This window comes from Ptychodera flava, chromosome 9 (assembly GCF_041260155.1).
Source record: "Ptychodera flava strain L36383 chromosome 9, AS_Pfla_20210202, whole genome shotgun sequence".
In the NCBI taxonomy this organism is placed as follows: Eukaryota; Metazoa; Hemichordata; class Enteropneusta; family Ptychoderidae; genus Ptychodera; species Ptychodera flava.
Window position 1 is genome coordinate 16,578,938 of NC_091936.1, and position 24,939 is coordinate 16,603,876.

The 24,939-nt window shown below is 38.6% G+C and overlaps 1 protein-coding gene across 1 annotated transcript; it reads right to left on the bottom strand.

The window, feature by feature from the left end:
* Positions 1-2,493: 2,493 nt before the first annotated feature.
* LOC139140158 (cyclic nucleotide-binding domain-containing protein 2-like) lies at positions 2,494-21,710 on the bottom strand. Its single transcript, XM_070709216.1, has 11 exons — positions 20,573-21,710; positions 18,156-18,344; positions 16,842-17,011; positions 15,943-16,105; positions 9,035-9,183; positions 8,482-8,557; positions 7,706-7,928; positions 6,986-7,074; positions 6,352-6,552; positions 4,563-4,717; positions 2,494-3,468 (listed from the first exon to the last, which is right to left on the bottom strand). Exons 1-11 carry the CDS (start codon positions 21,431-21,433, stop codon positions 2,973-2,975), a joined length of 2,772 nt encoding a protein of 923 aa, XP_070565317.1. The 5' UTR covers positions 21,434-21,710; the 3' UTR covers positions 2,494-2,972.
* Between the last annotated feature and the right edge of the window lie 3,229 nt (positions 21,711-24,939).

The window sequence follows — 24,939 nt, forward strand, 5'->3', positions numbered from 1 at the left end:
ATTTGAAATTCAAAGCGACATTTTCATAAAAACGGTGGGCAGGGGAAAGTGGTGGCGACCAGTTTGACCAAAGAGATTTTTAAAAAAGAAATATCCGACGTTTTTCTTCTGATGCATTGGATAATTAGTGAAATCTGCTTCTGCGTCCACTGAAATATTGTTTAAAAGTATACTCGTAGGTGAGCGAGTTGTCTAAAAGAACCCATAGAGAAAATTTCATATAAATTTACCTTACTTTAAGTTTATTTTTCCCAGTACAATATTCTTATGTCTCTTTGTTCAAAATGCGAATTACTGTAGGTAGCAAAGAGAGACACTGCAAGGATACATTTATTTATTTATTTATTTGCTGCATCCCTTTTAGATCAGGGGCTCACTAAATAAGACATTAAGAGCTGCAAAACACTGATGAAAAATAAATTTCAAGTACAGAGAGAAAAAAAAGCAACGATAATAATAAAAACTAGAATGCTAACAGCTAGATCAAAAAATTCCTTCTCTCAATTGTCTATAGCTTCGACTAAGAATTGTTTAAAAATAATATCAATTTTGTAGCTTAATTCAGGGTTGTAATTTTCAGTTGAATCACGTAAATACAAACAAATCAACCATTTTCTTTCAATGAAATCTTTATATAAATTCATTTCTTTGTCATTCAAGAGAATTTCTTCTGTCTTAGCCATTAATTTATTTCTTTCAGTTGAGAAGTGTTTACATTTAAACAAGAAGTGTTCTAATGTCTCATCTTCTTTACCACAACATGGACAGGTATAGTCATCCTCTCCATTTTCCCATCGTCTCGTTTCATATTTTAACCCTAGAGTACATGACCTTGCTTTGAACTTTAATTGGGCACCTTTAAATTCATTGATAGTTTTCAAATATGATTCACATTTTAATTTCTTTTTAAATTTTTGGTAATGAGCTAAGGTGGATTTTTTGGTTGTGTTGTCTCTCCACGTCTTTTCATCATCATCTAAAATGATTTCTTTACATGTATCTTGTCATGACGAATAGATCAATACAAAGCGCATTTGTAGCCGACATACAACATTCGCTCCTCTCTTATTAATTTTAGACTTCTTTTTTGCATTCAATGTGCCAAGTTTTACTAAAAGGCTGGTTAAACTAGTTTTGTTTCCGAAATATAATAATAACGCTCATTTCAATGGTGGAGGTGTGTTTGTATAGGGTTTATTCAAAAATATCCGATATCCAATGTTCTTTTCTCACACATGCAAGAAAGAAGCTGACACACACATAACCTTGCTAGGGAGATCAGTTCCATGTAGAGGGTATACTCGTAATATATAGCGGTTCCGATGCCCTCCCCCTTTTACCCCTAATGTAGACGTCTGACGAAGGAAATTTTGATAAAAAAATTAGACTTTTGACCCCTATATTTGCCTCGATCACGATGTTAACCCATCAGTTCGTAGAAAATGTAAAGATTTAATTCCAGTATGTGGGCCAAAATGTAGACTTTCAACCCCCGATTTTTAGGAAAACTGTTTTTCATTTGTATGTAGTTACCGAATTGTCAAGGATCCACCTTTAACCGAAATCGGGGAATGCCACTATCCCAGGGACACATGCAAAGCTTGCTTGAGAACTACTATATTGTTATCTAGAAACACAGACATTCTCATTGTCTGTGCAAGAAACTATCGCTCTTCGGTCCTTGAAGTTGACAATGTTCAGATTGATCATACGCTAGAATTCACGGACCGATCAGACCACAGGGGATTGAGTAATCTTGTTGTTGTTGTTGTTGTTGTTGTTGTTGTTGTTGTTGTTGTTGTTGTTGTTGTTTTTATTGTTGTTGTTGTTGATGGTGATGATGACGATAATAAAAAATATTAAAAAACAATGTGTCATTCCTTGCTGTTGTTTGTCGATGTTGTAGATAACTGTAAAAGAAAACTGTAATCGTGACCAAAAAACGACGTAGGTCGCCCAACGTCACTCCCGTCCTATTATACAACCGTGACGTTGGGCGACCTACGTCGTTTTTTGGTCACGATTACAGTTTTCTTTTACAATTATCTACAACATCGACAAACAATAGCAAGGAATGACACATTGTTTTTTAATATTTTTTATTATCGTCATCATCATCACCATCAACAACAACAACAACAACAACAACAACAAGATTACTGAATTCCCTGTGATCAGACATCAGGAAAGGGTCTGTGAATGGGATTGTGGCATGATGATAGCAGCGCCACCAAGAGTTTCCTCAACAAATTGTCGACTGATCGACTGAGCGATGGAACCTATTTTCAGTATCCCAGTGCAGTAGCTCAGTTAGGCAGTAGCTAGCAAGACTCAAATACGCCCTCCCTCCACGGACACCAATCATTGATCATGCTTTAGGTTTGGTGAAGTCCTGGACGTCTGGAGAGTGACAAAACTCAGAAAATCAAACTTTGTTCTTACAGCCGTACCTTCGAAAACTAACATCTAATGACGACACAGGCGAAATATTTAAAGAATAATATTTTATTCAATTTATTTTGGAAAATGTACAGATTTGTGTTTAAATGTAAATTTACTGTCAATTCAGCAGGAATATGACCTCTTCAAACAAACTATATTGATATTAAAATTTAAATACTACAATGTATTTTAATGTGGAATATCTCTGTATCAAAGTGTGTTTGTTGAACGTATATTATTCGTAATCCTTAATACAGATTTATTCTTTCACAAGCCGGTCCATCGCGTTTGAAACTTCCCCTGACCCAATTTTGCGCAAACATTAGCGCCCAAATAACTTTAGTTTTCAAAATAATTACAACTGGACGGAATTTTTACCAGAGAAATACATCATGTTGAATGCGTCCCAGCTGCAGAGATCGGGCATTTGTAGCTATTTGAGGATCATAAATAGCGAACCACGTTTTGGAATCGTCAATAGCAAATTTTCGATCGGTCCCCATCGTATATTAGAACTACATTCGTCATATTCAGTTGAATCGGACTTGAGTGACCGCATCGATCACGATGTCGAGTTGACTCGAGTCCACTGCCGGGGTGATCAGCTTCTGCACCAGTAGGCTATTCCTTCTCGTAGTGAAACCCCCACCGGGAAGAGGTACCAAGAAAGCGGTTTCGTAGAGTCCCGACGGAGTAGGCGAGTCCGGCCTGCCGTCGTCTTCGAAGAAATCGTCTCCGTCGAACCAGACATTCGATCTTTTCTCCCTGACCGGCGCGGGCGACGACATGCATCCGAAATCCATCATTCGCTGCTGTTGATCTTGTTGTTGCTCTCGCTCCAGCGTCGACTGTAAACGGTTATCCCGTCGCCTCATCTGGTGGCGTATCTGCTTTCTATTGTTGAGTTCTCTGTCGGAGGTTATTTTGCCGGCCGAGGTCAGTGTGTCCGACACAACTCTCTGTTTGTAGTCTTCCCATCGTGTATGTTCGCCGTATGAGTTTATAAGAACTTCCTTGGTGGGATAACTAAGACAATATAAACATTTAGATTAATTAACAGATTTGATGAGAGAGAAGTATGCACTCAGGTGACTAGCCGGTGCTTATATTATATTATATATGACTGTCTAATGTGTCGATACTATGACACCCAATGCCATTTGAAATAACATCACTCAAAATTGGGAGTATAATTCATCGGTTTTAGCGAGGTGGGGTTGAACCATTGATTTCCCTTAATTAACAAATAAAATTGAGACAGCGACTCTGGTTTTAGCAGACAGATATTTGGACGACTCTCAGATTTTCACAATATGTTGCAATACCTAGCCTGCTACTTGTGTTGGTTCAATGTGAAACCTGTGGACTACATGAAGTCTTCACTGTATTAACTTACCTCCTTAAAAAGCGAAAATGTTATCTTTATCATGAACAGTTGACACAGGGAATTGCGACTCTTTCGAAATTCAAATATCAGTAAACACATGGTGCTATTTGTTTCTCTAATATCAAAATTTGGACGGTGGTCCCCGATTTTTCTTCTTGATAATGAAAGAGAAAGGTTTAAAGTTCGTTTGGGAACCATAAACAAAAGTTTTAAATTTTCAGTTCCAAGGCGCGTGTTATTAAACTTTAAACAGAATACGCACATTTCAGGGAAAGATTCTAAACCTAAAAAAAAAACCAACAATCCTTCGAAAGTTCGTAGCTTTTTATCGGCTTGTTTTGATTGGAAATAATGTTGAAATACTGTCAGCTATGTTCATTTGATTGGTAGATTTAAAAACAACAGGTGTTGCGAAAGGAAATATGCAAATCTAAGGCTATATGCTATGATCGAAATGAATATTGGCCAAGCGTCAAAATGAATTTGAGACCTCAAACTGTTACAACATTTTTCAGTAAAATTTACTAGAAAACACACGGTCCAAATGAAACAGCAAGCGATCAGATAAATCTGTGGACGCAAATTTGAAGCTACCCCTTTTACACTGAGAATATTCAAGTTTGATGGGCTCGTTCAACTGAAAATTCTCTGACTTGAAACCAAAATCACTCCCGGGAGATCTTATTATGCATATGTTACACGAGCCATGATAATCTAATAGTGTAAAGATTACCTTTGCTGTGACGCTATGGTTCTTGCAAAGCTCAATGCTTCGGTTGTTGCCAGCCTGAACAGCAGAGTTCTCTTGATTCGTAGCAGCTTAGTTCCGTTACTGACGAGTACCAAGCCCTTATCTCTCGGGGTTGGGTGGAGCAGCTCCTCCAGATTCTGAGAGTTAGATATCAGATAGATAAGCTTAACAGTCAGAATGCGCTTTGGTGGTGACATATTTTCGTAAGTGACCTCAAAATTTTACAACGCTTTTTTTCAATACAGCTCGCGAAGACTCGTTTTGAAACCTACTTGCGAAACTTGTTCATATTATCTTAATTTCGCGAAATGGAGACAAAATTAAGACATTTTGTTAATGTGAAGTAATTTATTTCCCATTTCAAAAACATGCACGACGATCCCTGATTTGGATTATGACAAAGAATGAAAAATGGCAAAGCCTAAATTTTCGAAGCACTACTTTAGATCCGATTGCTCGTGAATGTGATAAAAAATCTTTCTTTTCAGTTGAAAACATTTAAGCTATTTGAACCAGTTTCCGATATTTTCCTTTAAGGTAATATGCGTCTCGAAAATGAAAGACTTAAACTTTTGCTCAAACTTTCCCTAATGAAACTTTCGACCATTCTCTTACCAAAGCAAGAATAACAATCAGGGGTCACCGTGCAAACTTTGATACTAGAGAGACAAATTACTTGAAATTTCCCGATATTTGAAATTCAAAATGGCCGCCATCCCTGTGTTAACTCTATGGAGGAAAAATAAAATTTTCGATTTTCGAAAAACTAAGACGGTGAAAACTTTTCTTTCATCGAGAGCTTGAAAATGAGCCCCCACAAGTGGTAGATCAGAAAGCCCGAATTTCTGTCCCCGAGGCGCGTTCTACCTTAAGCACTGCTCTTCAAACTTCAGGATTATGATTTGAATCTCCATTGGCTGTAAATTCTGAGTAAACCCTTTTTTGTATTTTAGTTCTGTTTGTAACATACAGTTTCTTATTCTCAGTTCCCCAAATGACGTTGAAATAGCTGGTGTCCAACTAACATCAACACGATCTGTGTGTGCGTGAAGTATCCGAAGTTATTGCTGATAGCTGCACTTGAGTCCAGACTTGAATCCATTCATCGATTACAGCATTGCTCAACATTGTGCACGATGCGTTGTGTTTACAAGACTGACACTTGGAATTTCACGTGAAGAAAGTATATGTAAACTTGTGTTTTAAACGAAAATGACGAAAACGTTACCAAAAGTGGCAGTTATTGTCCCTCCGCCTAATTATTGAATGTGACAGTCAACTATTGAAAAGATTTCTCAGGGGATATATATTTTCTTTCAAAGGTTGGGATTAAGAATTAGAGAAGAACGCGCCACAGGGGACAGATATTCGGATTCTCAAACTTTTACAATATAGTTTTGGCATGCCACTTATGGGGATTCATTTTGAAACTCACAGAGTAAATAAACTTTTCACCGACTAATTTTGTTAAAATCAAGAAATTTCTTTTTCCCTAGACAGATAACAGAGGTATGGCGACTATTTTGAATTTCAAATATCGGTAAATCTTAGGTAATTTGTTTCTCTAATACCATAATTTGCACGGTTAACCCCGAATTTCACTCTTGATTTTGAAAGTGAATGATCGGAAGTTTGCTTGTGGCAAGTTTGAGCAAAAGTTTACTGTCTTTCATTTTCGACACGCGAACTATCTTAAGTATGTTACAGTTGAAGTCAGTGAGTTACTTTTATTACCATGATCTCTCGTGCAGAACAGCGTGAATATACTTACGAATATCTGACTTGACTTAAGGACGCCAACGTCCAGATAGACAATATCCCTCTTGCACATTTTCTTGGCTTGCAATTTCATGAAAGAGCTCAGAGACATGTTTGAAGCGAAGCTTTCGTAGAACCCGACGGACGATGGATTCGTCTGGATATTTTCCTTAATAACTAGATTGCCCCCTTCGTCCAGCTCCGCAACTTCCGTCTGCAGGAAAATGGCAAGCATTTATTCTCTAAAGGATGTAATTCTTTTATCATATTTTACCAAAAAAAGTGCCTCATCCGTGACCGACCTTCCTTTTTAGTCATGGGGTTATGAGAATATACTAATTTTGCTCCGAGGTTTCTGAAAACACTTTGTTGCAAGACTGAAGAACAGTTGGCCCACACCGGACAATTATAAAAATCAACATAATCCTAGGGGGTTAAGTCGGTTCATGAGGCTAGGGGGCCCAAAGAAAATCTGATGAGTATTCTTCAGGTGCATAAGGTTTGTCAAAAGCTTCATCGACTTAATCCCTTCTAACTTATCATGGACACCAGGAAAGTATTTTCCATCGACGATCACAGACTTTTTATGACAGCGCGTTTTTCCGTATTTCAGTACAGCTGCTCGAATTATCAACCTTTGACCTCACCTCGCCCATGGCGTAGGGTCTATCCACGTAGTCCAGGTGCATTGCTGACAGCATGCTACTTTTATGTTCGGCACTAGTTTTCTTGTCATCTGTAGAGGGCGAGGTCACAGTAGTTTATTTTACGATCATGGCAAATGCTGAAATCTTAAGGCTGAAATTATTTTGTCTACTGGATGCCGTATGTTGTGGGTTCGAACCCCGATTGAAGACACCGTATTTTCTCTATAAGATGTCTTTCGACAGACTGATATAAATGGAGAGAGGGGTGAGAGAGAATGAGAGAGAGGATGAGAGAGAGGGGAGAGAGCGGGGAAAGAGTGGAGAGGGGGAGAAAGGGAGGGGGACTTAGAGGGATGAGAGAGGATGAGAGGGGAGAGGGGAGAGAAAGGGAGGGAGAGGTAGGGAAGGGGAAGGGGATAATGTGCGCAATCATTGGTTATTGTTACTGATTGGTATGATCAAACTGTGTACTTTATTTTTCACATCTAGGCTATGCATGACATCAGATTTATCAGGCACCTGACATCTGGCTGTGCACAAAAATTGAAGTGGTATCTGGTAACTTCACTAGCAAGGCGCCAATACCGTTTTACCATCATCATCAATTGCACTTTGTTCATGGTCGATCCTGAAGCTGGGGTCTCCATTATTTGCCTTGACGAATCCTAGGAAAGCATTTGTGACTTGTCGATAATTGTAAACCACATACTTAACCCTAACCTGTAAAGTCCTCCCGTTTGAAGATGGTCCTGCCTATTGTCTGATGCGTCAGTAAAATCGCCAGGTCAACGACCTCTTCGTCCCCTTCACCTTGATCTTCCTCTCTCCTAAAACTTTCGTCCAGGAGAAGATATTTCAAAATTCGGCATCTTCCCTCCATGCATATGTATATTGAATCACCGTCCTCTATGCAGTCAGCCGTCACTACACGGTTCGTCTTAAACTGAAAAGTATTCGAAACGTTGAAAATCTTGTTTGCGTCGGGAAAAAGTAGTGCAATTTTGGGGACATTATCTTAGTCATATCATACAATCATGTTTCTTGATGCGAAAATGCAGCGATCTGATTTTGGCAAGACCAGAAAATAACAGAGCATTATTCTGAATATTGCACAGTTGGGACACGTGACAGCTCTCAGTAAAAGAAAAATCATTTTTTCACGTTTTACTCAAAAATTTCAATGTACTGTTATTCTAATATAATAGCAATAAATTACCTCAGCAACGGGTACACCACTCGATTTTGACATTGGCATTTCATATTATACATTCGTTAGTTCTTGTGTATATGTGTCGTGAAATGGTCAAATCTAGCGGTATACCCATCGCTGGGGGATGTAAATGCTTAATATGTATAAAGACGACATATATAGTACTTTTGAAGAAGATTATATCGTCGCTTAATTTGGAGTTGGCTATGGCTACAAATCATAGTATTTCGTGTTTGAGAAAAATATCATGGAAAAAAATTAATAAACAGTGCAGTTCTTTGAGTACCTCTTGTATTTGTCCTTCTGCGCACAGATCCTTCAACGATTCTTCGCTCCAATACTTATCAAAGATTTGCAGATTTCTATATGGTAGATAACACAATGAAACTGATTTGTATGGTTCCGTCTATGTTATGAATTTTTGCCAATAACTAACGCGAACATACTTACGACCTCATTAGATGTAACTTTTTGCATTTGTTTCCGACAAGATGGTTTGAAATCAAGAAGCAACTTCATTAATATAGCTTACCTATGTGTGAACACAAAGCTTTCAAACGTTGGCAAGAGACGTACATTTAGATTTTAACAGCTCCGCCGGAAGCGAGTACTCAAAAACTGAACATTGGACCATCGCCAAGGATTGAAATAGTGACATTTTCAAAGACAATGTGACTTAATAACGAGAATCAAAACATCTCTCCCAAGATTGAATAGCATTTTCTTTGGTAAGCACAATGCAAAAAAGATACAGCTAAAGGGACATTGTTCTAATAGGTCACATTACCCCATAAAGCACATAATTCACTGATCAGTCAAATGGTCAATTTGTCACTTACCCTAAAAATTGAATTTTTGCCTCGAGTTCCTGGTCGAAGATCATAGGGCAGATTTCAGCGAAGACTTCTCTTTCGACAACCAGCAGCTCGCAAGTTTCTCGGCTAGAAACCGTTGCCGTCCGTTTGATGTCACGGAGGAGAGAAAGTTCCTATGAGACAGATTATTGAATTTGATCAGTGAATCAGTTTTCTCGAGCTGCTGTCTCTTATTGTACACTGTTTAAAGGTATACTGTCACCTGTTCCAATTTTGCCACAGTTACCATGGAAAGAGAAAATCTAACCAATCACAGATTTTAAGCGGGTGGCCGCTGTTTAAAAACAGCTCCACCACATGAACACTTTGAATACCAAGGAACGCCCCTTTGACCATATATGGGCATATTTAGATTACAGGTGACTGTATACCTTTAAGGTAGAACGCGCCTCGGGGACAGATATATATATATATATATTTATTCCCAGAATCAAAAGCAAAACAAATACAAACAAACACTTTGTGACAAAACATTGAGAAAAGGGGAAAAGGAGAAAGGAAAATAGTTGTCTAGCAACTAGTCAAGTCCATCTCCTTATACAAAAGAAAACAATTATATTCTTAATAATATTCTGGGCAAAACTGTTCACTAAATGTAATACAGAAACGTAATCATTACAAATAAATCAAATTATATTAATATAAAATTATCAAAAGAATTCTGCTTCAGGAATTATCGTTACAAATAAAGATATCAATTGGTAACAGAAGAGAAAGAAAATAACCTGGAAATAACATCACAATTTTCGAGAGAAACAGAAAAAAACTATCACCGAAAATAAAGTTAACTTAGAATGAACATGAAAACAATGCATGACTGGCTAATTTGATGACTGGAGATACATTTTATATTGCCGTTTAAATTGATGTCTATTTTTTATGTCTCTTATACTGCAAGGTATGCTGTTCCATAACTTCGTTGCAGCATACTTAACTGTAAATTGACCTGCTTTGTGTCTGACTTTTGGTATGGCTAAGTCTTTCCGAACATTTTGCCTTGTACTGTACACATGTGTGATAGGGGTGAAAAAGTCTAAAAGGTATCTGGTAGCCTAAAATTCAAAGCATCGTGTACGAAAAGTGCGAGTTGTAATTTATGTTGTTTGAAAATGTCAAGTATACCTAGTTTCTTGAAAAGTGGTGCTGAGTGTGCTGTCCAAGTACTAAAGGTCATGATGCGGACTAGCTTCTTTTGTATTAAAAAAATGTCATTCAAGTATGTGGGACATGTGTTTCCCCATACCTCTAGACCATACATAATGTGAGGAAGGACAAAGGCATTATATAATAGTACAAGGGTAGACTGTGGCACAGTATGGCGTAGTTTCAAAAACACACCTGTCAGTTTGCTAATTTTCGTTCGTACATGTGTAATATGGTGTTTCCAAGAGAGATTACTGTCCACAATTACCCCTACAAATGACGCACAATCAACTTTATCGATTATTTGATCCTTCAAAACGAGGGACCCATTACATGACAGGTTTTTTCTACTACTTTTATAATTGTGAAGTTCGTTTTTGTGGAGTTTATGGTCAGTTTGTTAGCATCACACCAGTTAGTCACATTTGCTAAATTTCCATTAACATCGGTTAAATTAATGAGATTGGACTTGTGTCTAATTGTGTGGAAGAGATTTGAATCGTCTGCATACAGTCTGAAATCAAAATTGTCAGACGACTTGGGGATATCATTTATGTAAATGAGAAAAAGAGTTGGCCCTAAAATCGAACCTTGGGGAACACCGCAATTTATATTCATATTATGAGACTGTACACCGTTGATGCTAACAAACTGACTCCTGGAAGACAAATAACTTTGAATCCATTGACGAGGTAAACCTCTGACACCGTAATACTCTAATTTGGAGAGCAAAATACTGTGATTTATAGTGTCAAAGGCTTTTGAGAAGTCTATAAATAAACCTAAGGTGGGATTTCCTTTGTCAATTTCATCAAGGAGATACTGGGATAGGCTGATTAGTGAAAGTTTAGTACTATAACGTGTACGGAAACCATACTGGTGATCATATATTATGTTATGTTTATCAAGAAAATACAGAATCTGTTTATTAACGATTTTTTCTAAAACTTTACTAAAAACTGGTAGAATTGAAATAGGTCTGTAATTTCCCAAATCTTCCACATGACCCTTTTTGTAAATAGGCAAAACCTTAGCTATTTTAACTCGTCAGGAAACTGTCCCCGCGAGAAAGACAAATTTATGATATGACATAACGGCAATGAAATTTCGTTCATGGCATCTTTTACAAATCTAACATTAATATTGTCATGACCAGTTGCCTTCCCAATATCAAGTGAAGCAATCGTGTTCCTAACATCATTTTCAGTTACAGGGCGAAGAAAAAAAGAATATGGGTTGGGACTCTTCAAATAGGTTTTAAAATCTGCCATGGGTTTCGTCGTGGCATCTATCTTGCTAGCAAGGTTTTCACCTATGTGGACAAAAAAATTATTAAATTGTTCGGCTATGTCATGTAAATGAGAATATGTTAATGTTTGATCACCTGAAACAACTTTAATTTGGTGTGGGATGTTCAATTTCTTACATTTCTGTTTACCTAAAATTTCATTAATCACTTCCCACATCTCTTTACTATTACTTTGATTAGCCCTAAGAAGATTTGTGTAGTATATTTTTTGGCCTTTTTAAGAATATTAGTCAGGATGTTTCTATACTTTTTAAATGACTCAATAACGGTTCTTTAAATTCATTTTTAATCAATTTATTATACATTTTGTGTTTTATATTTATTGAATTTCTAATACCAGATGTGATCCAAGGTTTGCGTTTTGTTTTCTTAACTTTGTGACTAGACTTTAAAGGTGCATGTTTTGAAACAACATTGAGAAATTTTGTACTAAAAATTGATATGCGTCATTGACGTCCCCATGGCAGACTAGAACATCTTCCCATGTTTCTGCTTTAAGATCATTACTAAAGGCGTCTTTGTTGTACTTTGATAAATCCCTGGAAAAATTATTATTGCCGTCCGATGTCGGCGTACAGAAATTATTAAAAAATACAAAAACTGGAAAATGATCAGACATGTCGGCAACAATTATAACTCCAGCATCAATACGTCTGTCACATAAATTTGTGTAAATATGGTCAATAATAGTTTGGGAGGTACGGGTGACACGAGTTGGGTGTTTAACAACTTGTGTATAATTTAAACAAGTAAGAGTGTCCAAAAGCTTGTGAGAAATGTTAGAACACTGACATATATCGATGTTGAAGTCGCCAACTAAGATACAACCATGATATTTACGATTGATATTACACAATACATTCTCAAGTCCATCAATAAATGAGACTTCATTATCACTAGGTGCCTATAAATAATACCAAGAACATACTCTTTTCCTTTCTCAACAAATTTTAACCATAGTGACTCGGCATTTGGGACAGAAAAATCATCAAGTACAGTATACTGCAAGGAAGAGTGCACATACACTCCCACCCCGCCACCTCTACCATGATCTCTGCATCTCAATTCCAAGGCATAGTCTTGGATATTGTACATGTCCTTGTTATGGATTTGCCAAACTTCAGTCAGGGCTATAACCTTAAATTTGTTATTAATACTATCTTCAAATACGTAACGGAAATCATCAAAGTTTTTACTCAAGGATCTAATATTTACATGTGAAACTGAAAGTACGCGGTTTCTATTTGAGAATTTGTCATTGAAATCTGAAATATGTAGGTGCCACTAGATACTTCAAAACATTTGTGTCTGGTAACTGCATGGTTGATTGTCGAAGTAAAATGGAGGATGGGATTAAAAACCATTTTAATTTTTATAACTTACTTTATTTTGATCAAATCTGTTTCATTTCTGATGACAATTGAAACCGCATCTTGTTCTTTTTTAACATAAATGTTACCATTATATGTCCACAGGTATTTATAATGCAGAGTCTTTCTCCTGTCATTGGCCTTTTTCATCAGATTACGTTTGATTGGTGTTAGATTTTCATTGACGTACACTTTGTTTTTGACGGCGTAGCCTAGTCTGTCTGTAGTAGTATCTTTCAGTTTCTTTCTCTCGTTGTAAACTTTGTCCCGCGTTCTTCGACTGGCGAATTTAACGATGACTGGTCGATGCCTTGTCTCGTTGTCTTGTCTTTCCTGTCTTCCAATTCGATGGGTGACTTCAAGATCATCGATTGTTACCCCGGGATCGATGCGTTTTATTACTGTTAGCGATATGTCATCTGTATTTTCATTCTGGGTTTCTGGAATACCGTGAATTTCAATGTTTTGTCTTCTACTATACTGGTTTTGATCTTCTTGTTTTTTCTCAAGTTCAACCATTCGTTTCGTCAATTCCTCATTATGTCGCTGTAGCCGCTGGTTGTCATGTTGTAACTGGTCTATTTGACCTCTCATTTCTTCGACCAAAACGTTGAAGTATTCTAGGGAGGTGGTAATTGTAGTTTGAGATGTTTTTATCTCATGAATATCCTTCACTACAGCTGGCAGGCAAGCCAGCTGCTTGGTAATGTCATTCAATTTCTTGTCTACCATGGTACTGTCACTTTCACGGCATGAAACTGACATAAACTTTTTACCGTCTTTCTTTTTCGTGCCTGTAGCTTTTGATGGGAAACGATTTTCCTTACAATTTCTGCACAGACATAAATCTCCCTGGGTAAAGCTGACACCAGAGGTTTCAGCACAGTCGTTGCATTTCAGCACCGTCTCATTAGCATTCATTTGCATTGGAACAAAAGGACTTCGCAGAAGAGAATGTTCGGCTTTCCAGTGCAGTCTGTACACAAGACGGAAAGTTCGTTTTCTTCTTTTAAATGTTGAGAAAATACGACAAGCAAAGTCTTGAAAGTTACCTCAGATAATCATAAAGATGATATTCCAGGATGGTCGTGAGTAGATGTACTGATAACCATGTAAAAATAGCAAATTGAAGAGACGAAGTGACGACTTGACTTGCTCGGGAACAGCGCCCTCATCATAATGAGGGCCCCTCAAACTTTTCAAATTCTTTTCTGATCTACCACTTGTGGGCATTCATTTAAAATTTCTTGATGTAAGAAAACTTTCTACTGTCTTTGTTTATCCAAAATCGAAAATTTTATTTTTCTCCATAGAGTTACCAATGGGAGCAGGCGGCAGAAGTTGCAACTGAAAATTGACCTGAGGGCAGCACTGCCCTCAGGGCAGTTCAGAGCGGAGTAAACATGTGCACAACATTCAATGACGTCACTGCACTATGCATTATGCCATAATGTGTAAGGATAGGAACTGTATGTCTGCCTTAATGGCAGCTCAGATGTATTGCTGCCCTCAGGGCAGACCCGGGTAGATAGGATAGGAACTGTATGTGTGCCCTGAGGGCAGCTCAGATATATTGCTGCCCTCAGGGCAGATTGGTAGATAGGATAGGAAATGTATGTCTGCTTTTAGGGCAGCTCTGATATATTGCTGCCCTCAGGGCAGATTGGTAGATATACACTTATGCAATGCTGTAAGGATAAGAAATGTATGTCTGCCCTGAGGGCAGTTCTGATATATTGCTGCTCTCAGGGCAGATTGGTAGACATACACTATGCAACACTTTAACATGTATGTCTGCCCTGGAGACAGCAATACATCTGAGCTGCCCTCAGGGCAGACATACATTACCTATCCTTACAGCATTGCATAGTGTATATCTACCAATCTGCCCTTAGAGCAGCAATATATATCAGCTGCCGTCAGGGCAGACATACATTTTCTATGCTCACACACCAATGCATAATTGTATATCTACCAATCTGCCCAAAGAGCAGCAATATATCAGAGCTACCCTCAGGGCAGACATTTATTTCCTATCCTATTTGCAAATCTGCCCCGAGGGCAGCAATATATCTGGGCTGCCCTCAGGGTAGACATGCAGTTCCTTAGTGACGTCATTGAATGTTGTGTACATAATTACTGCGCTCTGAACTGCCCTCAGGGCAGCGCTGCCCTCAGGTCATTTTTCAATTACAACTTCAGTCGCCTGCCCAATGGGTTGGCGGCCATTTTGAATTTCAAATATCGGTTAATCTCGAGTAATTTGTTTCTCCAGAAACAAAATTTGACCCCCGATTTTTATTATTGATTTTGAAAGAGAATTGTCGAAAGATTACTTTTAGAAAATATGAGCAAAAGTTTTAGTCTTTCACTTTCGAGGCGCATACTACTTGAACGCAGGAAATAATTCTCTGAAGCCTCTGTGCCCTTTCTATCATTGAAATTGACATATATTTTCAGAGACAATAAGTTTTAATTTCTGCCGTACATTAGTTAATATCGTCTCTTTTGTGTAGATGTGGTATCGAAATATATGACGTGTCTGTTTCTGGAATGATGTAGGACAGCATTCATGGCTTCAACTCCAAACGATAATTTGATGGCGTTGCCTGATTAAGCTAAATTTGTCAGTTTGGGACAATCCTGGTGGATGGAGAATGTTTCAACTTGGCATGGTACGCTTACCCATTCCCTACACCAGGTACCACCACAGTGGTTCAAGATGACCATGTTATTACTGTCGTTTTCTGTTTGTGTCTTTGATCTGGAAAAGTGTCTACCTTGAATATTGAACCTGTTTTGATGTCATTCTGCTGTATCACAATTTATATTTGTGATGTGAAAGCAGGCATAATTGGTCTTCAATGTCAAGTGTAACGGCCCCTGCCTCGCTGGTTTTAAAATATTAGTCTTTATGTAGGTGCATAATAGAGATTCTTTAATATTTGTAACACTTCTAATAGGGAAAATAAAAGTTTGTAGAACAAGGAATGAGTTAGGTTTGGCCGCAGAGCAGTTTTTCCGTCATGATCGTCAATGCTGTAACTTACCCCAAAGGCATCTCCTCTAGATAACACAGCTTCTGTCTTCACAAATGTCCTCCTTGTTGCAGGGTTTAACTCTTCTGTGTTGACGAACACGGAGCCGGAATAGATGAAGTAAAAGTTCTGTCCAATATGGCCTTTACGCAATATAATCCGTTCTGGCTCTATCCTGTTGACAAGATAATTGAGTCGTTCCAAGTGAGGGTTGAAATTGTTGATTCTGACGACATTAATCTATTACGCTCTGTCTACCTTGCCGCTGGCTGTCGACATGTGTGTCTGTTTGTCTGACTGACATAATCTATCTGCCTGGCTACCTATCTCTGTCAATTTCTGTCTTTGCCAGTTCATCTGTCTGTCTGTCTGTCTGCCTCTATATCTGTCTCTGCGTCTCTGGCTGTATGTCTGCATCTCTCTCTCTCTCTCTCTCTCTCTCTCTCTCTCTCTCTCTCTCTCTCTCTCTCTCTCTCTCTCTCTCTCTCTCTCTCTCATACAGACATGCACACGCCTCTCCATGTTGCAGTGCGGTTATATATGAATATGACGAAATTAAGTACTGGCTAGTTAAATAAATGTGTAAACATATCATACTTTTAATTTCTGTGATGTAGTATTGTAAATAATTTACATTTCTCTCTCTCTCATACACATACGCACACGCCCATCTTATCATCTCCATTTTGCAGTAAGGTTATATACAATGAATATGACGAAAGTAAGTCCTAGTTAGTTAAACAAATGTGTAAACATGCTAATACTCAAGCACACAAATGGATTTAAGTTAACCCTTTCACCCCCAGTTCCCTGTGTACAGGTCCAACTTTACCATAGAAAAAATGAATTTGGGACAAACCATGGTGGTAAAAGGGTTAAACAGTGAAAGACATGATATTTACTTGACTCACAATTCATATGTAAATGCTTTGCACATCACCATCTGTATCGTGTGTGTAAATTTATCAAAACTTTTCAAGCCTCTGAGGAGAGCATGGATTTGTCTAAGTTCACCGTCAGTGCGCATGTCCGAGGGTTTCTCAATGATCTCCTTAGCCCAGTTGGGAACCCGTGAAAATTCCTGAAAAAGAGCACTCACAGTAAGATACGAGAGGTCACCTTACCGAGACAAGTGTACGCAAACCAAATATAAGTAATATCTAAAGATGATTACGCGAACAACCATAGAAACAACTGAGAGAAAACGATGACGCAATCCTAAATTTTATTACCACCGCAGCACATAAAACTGGTACACTGTTATGGCTTGTTTTTCTCAGCTCAGGGAAGGACCACTATTTCTTTGGATGGGTAGGCCGTCTATTTTGTTCGCGTTCCAAGATTTGACGCTTTTTTTTCAGAGTTTTAGTTGGCAGAACATGTATACGTACATTTTTTTCCAGATACCTCACTTTTTCAGTTTCAGGTAATGTCGGTATATATTTGGTGTGTAAAAGCAGCAAAACTTTCAAAGTTTTGAGACAATATTCGTTAACAGCTGCTGAGATTTTTTTTTTATTTTGGACATTGCACCTCAATTCCTTGCAGACCCCCTTCTTCACATACGATAAGGTCGGCGTAACTGTTACAACTTTATGTTAAAAGGAATTTAACACTGAGGAAGTGACAGCAACGTAGTCGACTTGGCGAAACTGTTTGACTTCACCTGTTCACTCCCGCCTCCCTATAAACAGGTCCACAATCACCATTTGATAATAATTGATTTGGGCCAAAACAATGTAAGGTAGAAGACTCCTCGGGGACAGATATACGGACTCTCGAACTTTTACAGTACGTTTTTGGTCTACCACTTGTTTGGGCTCATTTTGAAGCTTATGGAGTAACTTAAATTTTCAATGGATTGGTTTTGTTAAATCTAAAATTCATATTCACCGTAGAGTTACCACAAGGTTGGCGGCCATTTTGAATTTCCAGCACCAGTAAATAATCGAAAATTTGTTCTTCTCGTGTCAAAATTTGCACGGTGACCCCAGATTTTTCTTCTTGATTTCGAAAGGGAACGATTTAAAGTTTCTCTGAGGAAAATGTTGGCAAAAGTTTAAGTATTTCAATTTCGAGACGCGAAGTACCTTGGTGAAAGGGTTAAACTTTAGCAAACCAACGTAACTTTTCTCGGTAGATCTGAGAGTTGTTCAAGTTTGCGCCAGCACTATCGAATACTACTCCTAAATTTTGAAGTGCACAACACGCGACTCCAAGTTTACCTTGGTGCCTCTCATGAACTTTGCTTTGTTGAACGCCATGTCTGAAACTACTTTGCTGTTGTACACGGTGTGGTAGTGGGACTCCGCGGCAGTCTGCATGGTCTTCTGTACTGAGAATATCTTCATCCTCTTGGTGATACCACACAGCCGCCGTACAAGCCGTATGATCCGCTGAAACCGTTGCCGCGCCTGTGAAGAAACGGGGGAATACTGATAATTGCAGAGACATGTGTATCGGTGTGACGTCATTCACGTTCATGGTCGAATCTACAAGGAAGGAACCAACTCTTTACCAAGAAACCATATAATCAATGGTAAGTAGGGCTATTGTCAATAATTCACGGGAAAAACGGAAAGAAGTTTAACAATATAATTGATTTTGGTCGCTTGAAATCTGTCTAGATGCTATAAAACTTCTGAAATGTCAACAACTGAATAGTTAATGAAAGAAAAAATGGAGCTTTTCTCTATTTTAGGCGATGTACTTGTCATATCAATGAATTCCGAACACACCCAAAGTCAACTCGTGTTTTCTGTGCATGTTAAAATTTCAAAGTCAATGACTTATAAGTCGAAATAAATAAAGAAAATATTCGTCTTTTGTTCCTTCACCAGGGCAATTTAAGTGAAACAGGCGGCAATATTTTAGACTGAAATAGCAAGTCTTCGAAATGATACCATTTTCCAGGTCAGCCCCCATGCTTCCATTTCAGAAACGACGCGTGAAATAAACACTGAAACTACATGCTTATTGTTCGTTTTTAAACCGGAGATTTGACCTGCTTTAAAATTTTCCATGGACTTGAAGATCTAGACTACACGTATAGGTCACTGTCAGGTATTATCTGCGTCATTGGTAAACGAGTACGTTATATGGGGATGTAAAACACATTAGCCCACTATTGTTTCTGCGTCGGGATAATTTTGGACATCACTGTTTCCTCGTCAATATACGACAATAAAGTCGAACCGCTTATCAGGGCATGGATTTGTGATCTCTTCAAATGTGAAGGCAACAACACTTACCACATGACCAGAATTTTTTTTTGCGGAAAGACCGCAAAGATAGAACGGCAGTTTGAGTGAACTAAAACAGTCAATTTTGCTTTTAATATCTTTACCGTAAGACGTGTTGCGATTTTGTCTCTAGTCAACTGCGATGTCGTGATGGGTATGATAATTGACTCCATCCCACTAGGGAACGGAGGCAGAAAGTGAATGATGAATAGGGCTTGACGTATGAGTACCATCATCATCTTCATACTTGCGAAATACTTGAGTTACAAATGGATTTAGTGATTAATCCAATTAAACAATCTCTGTATCGAACACAAATTAGGTTCACTGTCAGACGTCAGGAATCTGTGAGAATCCGTGATGGAAATTTTGTTTCTCGCAGATCTGGAGACGGTGATGGCCGCCAAAAATGCGAAAAAAATTGAAAATAAAATTTTCTTTCAAAGATCTACGTTAAGATTTAGGAAGTAATGGGTTGGAATGTGCACAAAAACAGAAAACCTGGTTCACCATTAACGTTTCTTAGAAACGTGCGCTGAAGTGTTAAAAATGGATAGAAATAAATAAATACATAACAATAAGGTATGACTAATCTATCCGCCTTGACGGCCGTTATTTTTGCCTCGTTACTCTTCAGACAACAAACCAAAGAATGCGTTATGTTTACGAAGTCCTACTTGATGGTGCACACGTAGTTTCTGGTCCTCAATGGACACAATGCAGTGGTTGTACATGTCACAGAGAAGCTTTGAATCACCGAAGTGCGATAGCAGAAGAATATAGAATACAGAAATGAATTACAGCCGGCAGGGTAACATCCATTATAGAATTTGTGACGCGGTATCGCGAGAGACAGCGACTTTATCCTTTCCAGGAATAGATAACTCTTTTAATACACCTACCTGAAATAAGTCCATAATTCACAAGGACTTGCTTAGTGAAATATTAAATTGTTTAGTGTACCACGAGTAATATTGTTATAAACATTCATATTTAACGAGGTATCGTTTTGATCATAGATGACGAAACGTGGCAGTATGAGGAAACGCATAAGCTTCGATAGCTTGGTTTAAGAGAAATTGAAACCTAATGCATGGCATGCAAATTTTTGTTTGTTTTTTTAACGTTTTCTCCATATGCCTGTAATTTTTACCTTATTCTAAATGCATGGAGTATTCATGAGACGTTCTTTTGCATGAGCTAGGATCCGAAGTTTTGCGCAAGCGAGAGTATATCTGTTCCAGCAGGGCGATTATACATATCGCAATGAAGTTGACAAATTGCCCAATGTACGAAAAGAAAACAACAACTGAAAAACGAAAGAAGTTTTAAATACCGGCCTCATCGTTAAGCAATGACATGTAGCATGGTTTCGAATTTCACAGTCAAGTTTAACATACCCTAGCTTTCCTTCGTTTGATGAAATCCGCATCCTCATCGGCCTTTCGTTTCTCTTGCAACCACTTGACAAGACTTTCCGCCGACATCGTTGAAGAGCGGTGTTTCTTCAGCATCTCCCTTCGTTGGTCTTCGCTCATGCGGCTCAGCCTCCGCGCCCTCGATTCGGCCCTAACTTTTGACAGAATTTCCTTGATGAAGTCTGTCTTGCCGGCCTTTACGGACGACGACGACGCGGAGATCGTTACATCGGTGCTTATCGTCGCTCTCGACTCGGACTTTCCGTTCGAAAGAGATGTCCGCGAAAGTCTTCGATTTTTGTTGTTGTTGGCTGTGGCTGGCCGGCCGGGCCGGCCGTTGATTCGCGCTCGCTTACCTCGCATGCTTTGAGGCGGGCATGAATCCGATCTGAAACTGGACATGATCGGTGATACAGATATAGCGCTGTCCTGGCCACTGCTTCGACGGTCCTGGTTTTCGCTGGTTTCTCCACTTTTCCGAAAACCTTGGAGGGTCTTGTCACTGTTCAAACGTTCTTGGTTGCTCTCCATGTCTCCTGACGCTGATGATTCACACGATGGTTTGTTTACAGGGAAGACATTCCGGCTGTTATTGCCACGCTGGGTGTGATCTACCAAATTGTGATCAACAGCGGCAAAGAGCGATAAACTTGGATCATGGTCACTGCGCGCTGTCGTTATGGAAACCGGCATCAAATACACCTTGCTGGTTCTACCGTTGAAATTTATCCTAGGTCTGCCGTCGGGAGGTGTTCCAACTGACGGTGTCTTGTCTTCCAACGACGAATTCTTGTCACGGCAAGCAGTAAAACTACAGACATCCTCACAATCATTTGCTGGCATCTTGTCATTGGCGAATTAAAAAAAATCTAGTGTTACAGCTACCGTCGTTAAAGCCACAATTGTCCGTTTCTAATAGCTGAGACAAACAAAGGGAGACAAACTGTTAACGACTGCGCGTCGCTCTGAACAGGAGACAATACCAACTTTTACGGCCATAATTTGCCTCGGCTCCGGAACAAAGCAATACGAGCGACGATCGCTAACGGTGACGTAATCGGACAGGCTATGGTCTGCTCCGGAGATGTCGTGAGTGGGCCAAAACGCGCTCTCTTCAAAGCTAAAGAATTAAAAATACACAATAAAAATATTTTCTGCTGTAATTTTTATCGTCCTCAAAGTGCGCATGCGTACTTAAAATCACCCTGGACACCACATAAATGCGTGGGAGAGGTGTGCACTTTTGATCATTAACCAAAAATATCTAATATAAGTGAAACAAGTAATTTTGAATAAATTCAGAGGTCATTTTCCTCTTAATCTTTTCATCTATGTGTCAATAAATGCTAAGAATAAGATTTTATGAAAGTTCCGTAAAAATGTGAATCAAACAATTTATAAAGTCCAGTGTCGCATAACGATTATCTGGTGAAACAAAAGACATGCCTGTGGAGCCATAGTTTATTATAAAGTCGCGGTTCGATGGCAAAACGATGAAATCGCCATCATAAATTTTTCTAACTAATCGTTTAACGTCCCCAGCACAGTTCATTTTGACAATAACATTGATCGGGTTTTTTTTTGCAAAGCTTGGATGTGTTTGTTTTTCCCTCGATCGAAATTTTCCGAATGAAAACGTGATTTCTGGTTTTTACTTTACGAGTTGGAACATTTGTGTTTTTTGTTTGACTTAATCGATACCTCACTTTAGGAAATCATTGCTTTTTTATGCATTTCATCACCGAGGTGGTACGTAACGGAAATTTGCGACCTGTCTGAACAAAGGCGCCACATTTCAGGCGAATCGACCGTTTGTCAAAAACTGTGTCTCGGCATCGGACGAGACTCGGTCACGTGACTCCGTCGGCCCGTATACTTTGCTCTGACGAAGTTTAAATAAGGTATTGAAGAGGGCTTTTATTGAAAAATATAGTCAAATTTTGTGAACTTCTCCGCTTCTTCTTTTTAAATAAAACCCGAATTGTTACATGTTTGTTGAAGGGTCAGTAATGCGAACTTTTAATGAATTTTTCATTATTTATTTTTATATTGTATATCAATTGCAACTTCTTATTCTACTCCCCAAAGAATGTTGAAACACCCACTATTTAGCTTGTCAACTTAGCGTCTATATGTGTAAAATGCATTGTTATTGTTTACATTTGAATTCTTGTCCGGACCAGAATTCACTTGTCAACAACAACAGCGCAGTCTACACATGTACAGGCTGAGTTTACAAGCTCAATATTGTGTATATCAAAATGCTTTGGTGAGTAGAACAAGAAATTATGGCTGACATTAAAAACAAAAATAATGAAAAAAATCACCAAAAGTTCCCTAGCCTTTTGAGTACTGTATGTGATGTGTTGTGCAAAATGTGAATACGCGGAACTGTCACTGGTCTATTCTCAATTCAGAATGCGACTCAGGGACAGATGTTCGGGCACTCAAATGGGAAAAAAACAACTTTTTCCTGGCGTTCTTCTTGTAGCAGACTCATTTTGAAGCCCATTGATTGAGAGAATGAAGTTTTCACACTCTTGATCGTGTGTCTGTGTGTGTGTCTTTGTCTGTGTCTGTGTCTATCTGTGTCTGTGTGTGTGAAAATGTAAAATTTAATTTTCGCCCAAAGAGGAATATCGGCCGGTTTGATGATCAAATATCGGTATGTTTTAGTGGTTTGTTTCTGTAATCCAAAAAACTGCATGCGGTGACCCCTGATTGTGTTTTGATAGTGAAAGGGAAAAATTTAAGGTTTCTTTGATGAAAGTTTTAGCAACAGGTTGACTGTTATCTGTTCCGTACCATAACGCTTCCCTTCCAATAATTCTTCCCATGATGCGTCACGCGCCATGTTGTACCTATTTATTAGGCACAATCAAAGTCACCGGGTATTATGAATGTGTACACGATCATAACGGCGGCACATAAATCTTACATTTGCGTTTTTCTATTCATAAGGTAAACTGGGATTCTGAGTTTAAATCCGGAAAACAATCGTCTGAAACCTATACTATAATCACGGCCCTTTTTGCCCAGACATGTTCATCAGAAAATGAATTCAATTGAATTTTGATCAGCGAGTAACTGCATTTTTAAACTGTCGGATTTATTAAAGTAATTATAGCTGTAATCTTTGATAATTTTAATCAGAAATTTGTCCTAAAAACATTTACATAAATATTTTTATCTTCGGAGATTATGTTTCGAATGATGCAAAGCATTAGACTTTCCAACACAATGCATTATGTTCAACAATAACTCTTTTTCCAGTGTCTACTAAACAACATAAGGCGTTATTTTTGATAAAGGAAATTCTTCTCGGACTCAAATTCAGTCATAATCTAACGCAGACACACTGAGATTATCTCGTTTCTACCTCTCATGGTACACTGGACATAAATTACGCGGTACAGGCTGTGTTGACAAACTGAATACTAGGCATTTCAACATTACTATTGGAGTAGAACAAGGATGATAATTTTCAAAACATACAAAATAGTGGAATATACGTAAAAAGGTCATTTAATGGAGCTCACTTGCTGTCTTTTAGAATAGCACTGAAAAAAGTGGGGTAAACATGTTTTTAAGTCCATGACACGTAAGATCAGGCGAAAAGAATCCAGAATATTCCAGCTTCATATATACGCACCTGTTAATTACTTGACAGGGTCATCGTATCAATGGACATACTGGTGATCACGTGGTATCATTGGACACCTGAAGTGTAGGACCATCCATGTGAAAATCGAACAAATCATCTGTTCGCAACCAAGACTGTCATTGGCGTCGTGCAACATCGGGGAAATCCGGCATAATTCGACCTATTCGGTTTCGCATGAAGTCATCTTTCTGACATCAAACCGGTTTTCAAAGTATCGCAGACAAGACGAATCAGTAGGCCCAACACACCAGGTGCACCAACAATCAGCTTGTCCAAACAGAAAAGGTGGACTCACGGTCACAAGAACCATGAAATCTTGCTGTGAACGTTTGCCAATGAAGATCTTTTTGACGAAGAAAACTGAACGTTTCGAAAACGAGGTGCGGAATTCTACGTTTGCTCCCTTGCCATTTGAGCGATGCTGCGTCCACGATAGCGGAAAAAAATCTACCAATGAACGCAATGGCTGATTCAAACACGGCATGTGCACTCAATATTTTCACATACGTGGATAGGGAACTGGCAAACACGAGCATTCCTTTCCAAATAACCGGAAAACGAAACACAACAAACTGGCGTACTTGCATTATCACTTCCGACGGCTGCTATGACAACGCGTCCATTTGAGGCCCAATGAACGGGATCTATTCGGCATTCTGTTCTCTGACACTCTGGACAGCCTGCG